Here is an 8,773-nt window from a genome sequence, read left to right on the forward strand (position 1 = left end):
CTTTTTGTAAATTTGGCATGAATTGTGCAAGTGAATCTTGACTTTCACTAATGAAGAGAATGTAGATCAACCAATGATAAACCAGTTCTCTGAAATAGCTCAAAGGTTCATCTCATGAATCTTCAGTTGGAGAGCATATACTGTATAGACAGAGGACAACACAAGAGTTAAAAATTCTGACAATAGACTTTCTTATTTTTTATTTTCATCTTTGTGCCCATATTTCTTTTTCCTTTTCTATATCACAATGACATTGCAATGTGTTTTATTTATTTATTTATTTTGGTCAGACCACTAGTAAAAGTGTAACTGGGAATTCTATCCAGTCTCTTTCAATCAATATCCCACATACAGTAATGTGTAAATTTGTACTTTTTAAATGAATATATGGCATACATAAGCATATGGCATACTGTTCAATACAGTAACTGTCATCCAAAATGTAGCCATAGTTTACATCAGGTAATACTAACTAAGTTATATTGACAACATGACTAAGCATTTTCTTGTTTGTGAACAATGACACAAGGACTTTTCATTCTGATGGCACTGATATGTTCATTGACATAAATACTTACTTTTGAGAGATGAACTAAAGATTTTGAGTAAGTTGCAGGCTTTTGCAGGTAATCCATTGTGTGGTGCGTGCTGTTCGAATTGTTTTGAGAAATGCACATACTTTTTTGCAAATATTAAGGATGATTTGAGAAATGCACCAAAGTGACTGAGAAAAACTGTAACATATTTAAAATGTGATTTAAAAAAAATCCAGGTCTTAGGTTTGCTGTACTTTTTTTGCACAATTTTGTGATTATATATCAATATGGCTATAAAATAATGATAATAATAATAATAATCAGTTTAGTAGTAGTAATTAATATCTAAAAAAAAAACTAAATAAAAACAAAATAAGAAATATTTCTATTGTAATATTTCATTATAAAACATTAAAAAAAAAAGAAGTATTTTAGAAAAAGAAAATTTTCTTAACTGTAAAATTACTTAACTGTAATATTAAATTGCTAATATTTATGGACATCTTTATTTCTTCATTTTCAAATGTTAAACCATCAAACTTTTATTTTGATGGTGCTTATATTTATTTAATTAAATCACAGCCTTTGCAATTTAATAATAGCACTAAGCCATATCGTGATTTCAGTTTTATTTCAATTAACCGTGCAGCCCAATTAGACGTCTGTGCATGGTCTGCTGTCACTTTAAGAGGATCTTATGTGTAGCGGTAATGACATTGAGTTGCTTCTCTATTGCAGCGTGAGAGTGTTTGACTTGCGTACGGGCTCCTCAGTCGTCTCTTTATATGCCCATCACATGGGTGTGACCACCGTCCAGGCAGATGATTGGAAGATCGTGAGCGGCGGCGGCGAGGGATTGGTCAGTGTGTGGGAGATGAGGATAGGAGCCAAACTCTGGGAAATGCACAACAGGTGAGAATGCTCAAAAAGGTAAGGCATTTCTTTAGCTCAAACAGTGGAGCATGGCGCTAGCAACACCAAGGTCATGGGTTTGATTCCTAGGGACTGATGACTGTAAATCACTTCAGATAAAAGTATCTGCCAATGCATACATTTGAAAATAAAACTAAGCATTTAAATATTACTAAGACATACTATTGGGAGTATATACTATTTATACGCTTTTTATGTAAGTAGTCTGCTATACTGTTATAAAGATCTCATTGATTTGCATTACAAGCCATCAGAATTTTTATCATACAAATATCAGCAGCTGCACCAAAATGCATATTTTTTGCTCCGTTTGGGCCACTGAATAACATTGAGGCATTTATTTCCTTCTTGAGTATGAGCTCATATTCTCCTATATCATACTATATGAGCCATGAAAGCCTGATGTATCAAATATGAGATTCAACAAAAACATTTTTCATTTACAAAAAATTGGTCTATTATGTCATATATCAGACTTTACAGGGTTAAGATGATCCTGATGTGATTGTTTTCAAAAGCAGAAGTGCCTGACAACACGTAATTGTTCTGTGTGCGAACAGACACCCGGTTCGCCACATACGGTTTAACACCAGCACCCTGGTGACGGCCAACGTCCCTGATGAGAAGAACCCTCGCGGGGCTTGTATCACAGACGATGACCTCACCGCTCACCGCAGGTAACAACACGTATTACTTTATGTTGTGCTGTCTTTGCTATTATGTTCCCACCTGTTTATTCTGTGCTTTTATTTTTCTTTAGGTACAGAGGGCTGATCTGTCACTATGATTTCTCTATGGACTCGTCGACCCCGGATCACGTTCTGCCCATCTGCAGGTCCAACTACACGGAGTCCTCTGGATACAACTATAACATAGGCTTGTCGATGCCGTATGACATACTGAAAAGCCCTTAGGTTGGCTTTCAGGATCAGTTGCAGTGGGAAGATTGATATTGAATTTGCTATTTTAAAATGATCCGGGGTCATATTCCTTTAAACTAATCAATAATACAATCAAAAACAGTGTAATTTCAAAGCTCTTTGTCTGGATGGCCCATTAAGATGTATGGACTAGAATTGTGTAAAAAATTTTGCTCATTTTAGTATACAATATTATAATATTAAATCACCATCTGAGAAGATGAAATACAAATGATACAAAATGGAAGTTTTGGTGGATTCATAACTCTCTGCAGTCAGTAATTCACCACACAAAGGTAGTATGATTTATTTATTTATTTCATATTTGAAAAGTCTCACCAAGGCTGATTTTATTTGATCTAAAGTACAGTATTTGAATATAATAAATACAATTTATTCCTGTGATGCAAAGCTGAATTTTCAGCATCATTACTCCAGTCTTCAGTGTCACATGATCCTTCAGAAATCATTCTAATATCTGCTGATTTGCTGCTCAAAAAACATTACTCATTATTATTTTTTGTTGAAGCAGTGATATATATTTTTTTCATAATGCTTTAATGAATAGAAAGTTCAAAAGAACAGCATTTATTGGAAATAGTAATGACATTTATAATGTTCAAAAAAATCAATTTCTAAAAAAATCAATTTAATGCTTCCTTGCTGAATAAAAGTATTAATTTCTAAAAAAACTAAACAAAACAAAAACTAAACTTTTGACCAGTAGTGTACATTGTAGTGCATTTATTTATGCATGTATTTAATCTGGTCTTGTTCCTTTCCTCTTGTGTAGTTTTGTTTTTCGAGCATGAGAACATGGCATATACCTAATTTGGCTTAAACCAAGTAAAAGATGAATTTGCACCATATACCACAGTTTGACTGAACACACAACCTAAATATGGTATGGAATGCATTTTGTAACCTTGCATAGATTCAAGATTTCTGACAGAATGCATCAAAGGAAAAACATTTACTTTTAAAACTGAATATTTTATTTGTTTCAATATAAAGAAAGGCGGTAAGACAGTCAGAGTGGTAAGAGTTTCAACTGACAATAATAAAAATATCATACTTTAATAAATGCTGTAAAACTTTACATACCCTGTAATACATTTTAATATATAACTTTAGTGGAAGGAGGCCAGATGGATTAAACATTATTGTAATAAGAGGGCAAATGCACAAGGGCAACAAAACAATCACTCCCTACTGTTTTTTAAGTGAATGATAAGATTTGTGGATTCATTAACTTAGGGTGTGGAGTGTTTCAGGTTTGATTGTTGATTTTGTAAAGACTTCCTCCATTATAAAATCAGCACTTTGCTCAGAAGGGAAATTTTACGTATATATACATACATGCATACATACATTATGTATGTATGTGTGTGTATATATATATATATATATATATATATACTTTGTGTATACACATATACATATATTTGGCATGTTTGGTTTGGTTTGGACTCTGAAATGTAGTCATGTTCACTTGTAGACATGTCCATATCTTGATCATTGGAGATATTTCAGAGAAAGTTAACTCAATACTACGAGTTGAATACGTGGGACAAATTTTACACATTTAGGTCTAAAATAAAGACTGTGCTGACTATAAAGTAATGTTGTGAAGCGGAAATGACTCTCATTTCCCACATTGCATTGTCCTGGTGTCCAAGTTCCAAAAGTGAATATTCATCTTGGTCTCGATCTCTACATCTTTCAATATCTGCGGGAGAGACAGTTAAGTGTGAGGTATGAGCAGCATGCATGTTTTACCATTATATTTAATTATAATTCATATTGTAGAGAGCAAACCTGCATGAACTGTTCAAAGGTGATTCCCTCATAAAATTCATCAGGACCCTAAAACAAAAAAAGTACCAGATCAACAGGTATCAAAATCACATTAGAGCTTTAAAATGTCCAATCCCATCATGGTTTGCCAGCCTACCATCTGACCCACAGTGACACTCGCCACCTCCAGCATTGCAGCATCTGAAATGGCTTTGGCGGTTTCTGCTCCTATGGTTTCATAGCTGGACAGCAGCTCCTCCACCACCTAGAATCACAGTCACACAGCGGTCAAACAAGCCATGACTGCGTTTGTAGTTTTATATCAAATAAGAAATGAATCTTACACGTCTGTATTCGTCCAGCGTGATGATGCCGTCATTGTCAGTGTCATGCATGTTGAATAGAACTACAGAGAAGAAGATGTGCTTTTACCAAGAAGTTTATCAAAATGAAAATGTAAACCTCCAAACTATATTAATGCTGCAAGAAGTTGCCAAAAATAGTCTTTCAAAATTATAAATGTTAAAAGGGAAGTGGTGAGGCTTAACCTTTGTTTAGAAATAAAATAAATATTTACTGAAATAAAAGAAACATAAAAAATGCATTTATTTCAGCTATTTGCCAAGGCAAAATTTTTCATTTCTGTTTAGTTTGTGTTTACATAATATATGTGTGTGTACTGTGTAATATGTATATGTAATATAATTTAAATCATATATATATATATATACACACACACACTACCAGTCAAAAGTTTGGGATAAGAACAACTTTTAATGTTTTTTACAGGAGTTTCTTATGCTCATCAAGGCTGCATTTATTTGATCAAAAATACAGGAAAAATTGTAATATTGTGAAATATTATTACGATGTAAAATAACGTTTTTCTATTTTAATATTCATTAAAATCTAATTTATTCCTGTGATGCAAAGCTGAATTTTCAGCATCATTACTCCAGTCTTCAGTGTCACGTGATCCTTCAGAAATCATTCTAATATGCTGATTTATTATCAGTGCTGGAAACTGTCGTGCTGCTTAATATATATATATTTGGAATCTGTGATTTATATTTTTGAATAAATGCTGTTCTTTTTAACTTTTTATTCATCAAAGCATCCTGAAAAAAGTATCGCAGTTTCCAAAAATTGGAAAAAAATATTTATATATACACATAAATATACACTACATATATTATGTAAATAAACTTTTATTTTGGATTTGATTAATCGCGATTAATCGATTTGACAACACTATTAGATACTAAAATAACTAAAAATAACCCAAACATATATATAGTGTCTACATCTATATTTTAATAAAAACTATGTACAGTAGATATATATAATAAAAAAAAACTAATAATAAAATAAACACAAAATTACTCAAATTTCCTAAATAAAATGAAGACAAATTCAAATTATTAACAAAAACTTATAACAGTATATCGATGATACTAAAATAACACTGATATGTGTAAAACTTGCACAGACTTCAGCTTGCTTGGATTGAAAGAACATCTGTATTCTCACAGCGTAGTTTCTCCTTCTTGATGTTTTTCATGTCCTCGTCTGCAGTGCGTGGTTTGGGTGGTCTGAAGAAGGACAGGACCGTTACGAATTCCTCAAAACCGATCTCCTGCAGACAGCCCTTCCCTTTTTCACCCATGTTCCTGCATGAAAGCACACAGACATTAGCACTCAGTATGTTTAGAAGCATGACAGAATGATTTGATTAAAGTTGGATAGATACACCCCTCAAAATAAAGGTCTGAAAAGGGGGTTTTCACAGCAATGCCATAGAAGAAGCATTTTTGGTTCCCCGAAGAGCCCTTCAGTCAGCAGTTTTCAAAAGAAGTAAAGAACCATTTTTTGTTTCTTAGTGTGAAGAACATTTCAACAATCCAAAGATCCACTTTCCACTATAAAGAACCTTTTGTGGAATGGAAAGGTTCAATGGGTGTTAAAGGTTTTTCATGGAACCATCAATGCCAATACGTCCAACTTTATCCGCATACAGTATACTCGTGTAGAGGGAGTGTATCTCAGCAGCTTTGCAAAATGTAAACTATATTATCACCCAGCTCTGCTCAATGTGACTATAGGGCATGAATATATTAAGATATTATAAATACTAACATCATGATTTTCAAAAAAGTATCGCAGTTTCCAAAAATTGGAAAAAAATATTTATATATACACATAAATATACACTACATATATTATGTAAATAAACTTTTATTTTGGATTTGATTAATCGCGATTAATCGATTTGACAACACTATTAGATACTAAAATAACTAAAAATAACCCAAACATATATATAGTGTCTACATCTATATTTTAATAAAAACTATGTACAGTAGATATATATAATAAAAAAAAACTAATAATAAAATAAACACAAAATTACTCAAATTTCCTAAATAAAATGAAGACAAATTCAAATTATTAACAAAAACTTATAACAGTATATCGATGATACTAAAATAACACTGATATGTGTAAAACTTGCACAGACTTCAGCTTGCTTGGATTGAAAGAACATCTGTATTCTCACAGCGTAGTTTCTCCTTCTTGATGTTTTTCATGTCCTCGTCTGCAGTGCGTGGTTTGGGTGGTCTGAAGAAGGACAGGACCGTTACGAATTCCTCAAAACCGATCTCCTGCAGACAGCCCTTCCCTTTTTCACCCATGTTCCTGCATGAAAGCACACAGACATTAGCACTCAGTATGTTTAGAAGCATGACAGAATGATTTGATTAAAGTTGGATAGATACACCCCTCAAAATAAAGGTCTGAAAAGGGGGTTTTCACAGCAATGCCATAGAAGAAGCATTTTTGGTTCCCCGAAGAGCCCTTCAGTCAGCAGTTTTCAAAAGAAGTAAAGAACCATTTTTTGTTTCTTAGTGTGAAGAACATTTCAACAATCCAAAGATCCACTTTCCACTATAAAGAACCTTTTGTGGAATGGAAAGGTTCAATGGGTGTTAAAGGTTTTTCATGGAACCATCAATGCCAATACGTCCAACTTTATCCGCATACAGTATACTCGTGTAGAGGGAGTGTATCTCAGCAGCTTTGCAAAATGTAAACTATATTATCACCCAGCTCTGCTCAATGTGACTATAGGGCATGAATATATTAAGATATTATAAATACTAACATCATGATTTTCTGTCAAGCTGCTTTGAAACAATGTGTATTGTAAAAGGCACTATACAACTAACTTTGACTCGACTTGATTTGAATTTGACAGGTATTCCAGAGGTTCCCAGTACACATTTTGAATGTCTCCCTAATGTGACGCCTATGGAGCCGATGATTTGATTCAGGTGTTTGATTAGTGTGCTTTGTTGGGGTAGCTACACAAGAGACTGAGCTGGGAAATACTGCGGTAAACTACTTACTAAGGTAGGTTTATTTCTGAAAGTCCGTTTCAGTGTAGACCGTGTATCTCAGCTTTTTGCGCAGAGACAACTGTACGAAATATTTCTAGTTTGTTCATGTTAATTCATGTTCATGTTTGTTAAATAGTAACTATAACTTTTGGCTAAATAAATGCTACTGACCGTTCTCCATTATTATCCATGAGGGACATTCATTACAGTTCATTAAAGTCATGTTGTCACACTATATGGGGTTTATTGCAACAACTGGAACCTAAGTTTTTTTTTTTCACTCTATATTGAGAAGAATACCGTCTTGTGAATTATAAAATACAGGATACTATCAAAGTAAATAAAAAATATGTACACTCTAAAAAAATGCTGGGTTAAATATAACCCAATCGCTGGGTTTGTCCCTTTTTAACCCAGCATTTTTTAGAGTGTACACTCTAAAAAATGCTGGGTTATTTTTTTTAACCCAAATGCTGGGTTGAGCCATTTTTTGGGGGGTTATTTTTCCAGTGTTTGGGTAGTTTTTGTGTTACCCAGCTCCTGGGTCAAATGTAACAACCTCCATATTTAAAATGTATTATATGACACTTAATTGCTATTCAGCAAAATGGTAAAAGAACTACAAAACTAATGAAACAACAAAAATGGGAAAAAGCTTTGGCGTTCCTCTCAGAACTGAGATATGGCCCCGTATGATTTTTTTCTTTTCTATACGCACCTTTTATTTGTAAACATTATTTCATGTATAAAGTAAAAGAATAAGCTATATTATAATAAAAATGAATCAACCCATTTGGTGGGTTAAATCAACCCATTGTGATGGGCATATGTGTTCTGTCCTATATTTACCCAGCCCTTGGGTTAAAAACCCAGTTTTTAACCCAGTGTTTTGTAGAGTGTATAATAATTAAAATTTAATAAAAATGTAAATACACTTCTTTATTATACATTTCTTTTTATAATAAATAAAATAAATATGCCGTCTTCCTCAAAATGTCTGTATTTAAAATGTATTATAGGACAATTGCTTTTCAGCTAAACCTAATGGTAAAACAAATCAAAACAAAATGTTTAAAAAGTGAAATTTAAAATCGAAATAAATAAAAAAATTATTTAAATGTAATCATTTAAATACGTTTCAATAATTAGAAATTAAAAATGTTTATATATATATATATATATATATATG

General features: G+C 32.7%; 2 protein-coding genes across 2 annotated transcripts in view; one reads left to right on the forward strand and one right to left on the reverse strand.

Annotated features, from left to right (window-relative positions):
- The first annotated feature begins 1,277 nt into the window (after nt 1-1,277).
- Nucleotides 1,278-2,722, forward strand: LOC107750759 (F-box/WD repeat-containing protein 8-like). The gene is made up of 3 exons (XM_016566284.1): nt 1,278-1,448; nt 2,030-2,146; nt 2,230-2,722. Exons 1-3 carry the CDS (start codon nt 1,333-1,335, stop codon nt 2,381-2,383), a joined length of 387 nt encoding a protein of 128 aa, XP_016421770.1. The 5' UTR covers nt 1,278-1,332; the 3' UTR covers nt 2,384-2,722.
- Nucleotides 2,723-3,936: 1,214 nt separating this feature from the next.
- The window catches only part of LOC107750755 (calcineurin B homologous protein 3-like), a 6,669-nt gene continuing 1,832 nt past the window's right edge, over nt 3,937-8,773 (reverse strand). The window contains exons 4-8 of the mRNA XM_016566282.1: nt 6,744-6,883; nt 4,531-4,592; nt 4,344-4,451; nt 4,208-4,255; nt 3,937-4,118 (exon numbers count right to left, since the gene is read on the reverse strand). Of these exons, the coding sequence (XP_016421768.1) occupies nt 4,035-4,118; nt 4,208-4,255; nt 4,344-4,451; nt 4,531-4,592; nt 6,744-6,883 (442 nt within the window). The 3' untranslated portion in view covers nt 3,937-4,034. The remainder of the gene's footprint in view (nt 4,119-4,207; nt 4,256-4,343; nt 4,452-4,530; nt 4,593-6,743; nt 6,884-8,773) is intronic.

The sequence above is a fragment of the Sinocyclocheilus rhinocerous genome, unplaced genomic scaffold (genome assembly GCF_001515625.1).
Source record: "Sinocyclocheilus rhinocerous isolate Xijiao unplaced genomic scaffold, SAMN03320098_v1.1 scaffold2347, whole genome shotgun sequence".
Taxonomy (NCBI): Eukaryota; Metazoa; Chordata; class Actinopteri; order Cypriniformes; family Cyprinidae; genus Sinocyclocheilus; species Sinocyclocheilus rhinocerous.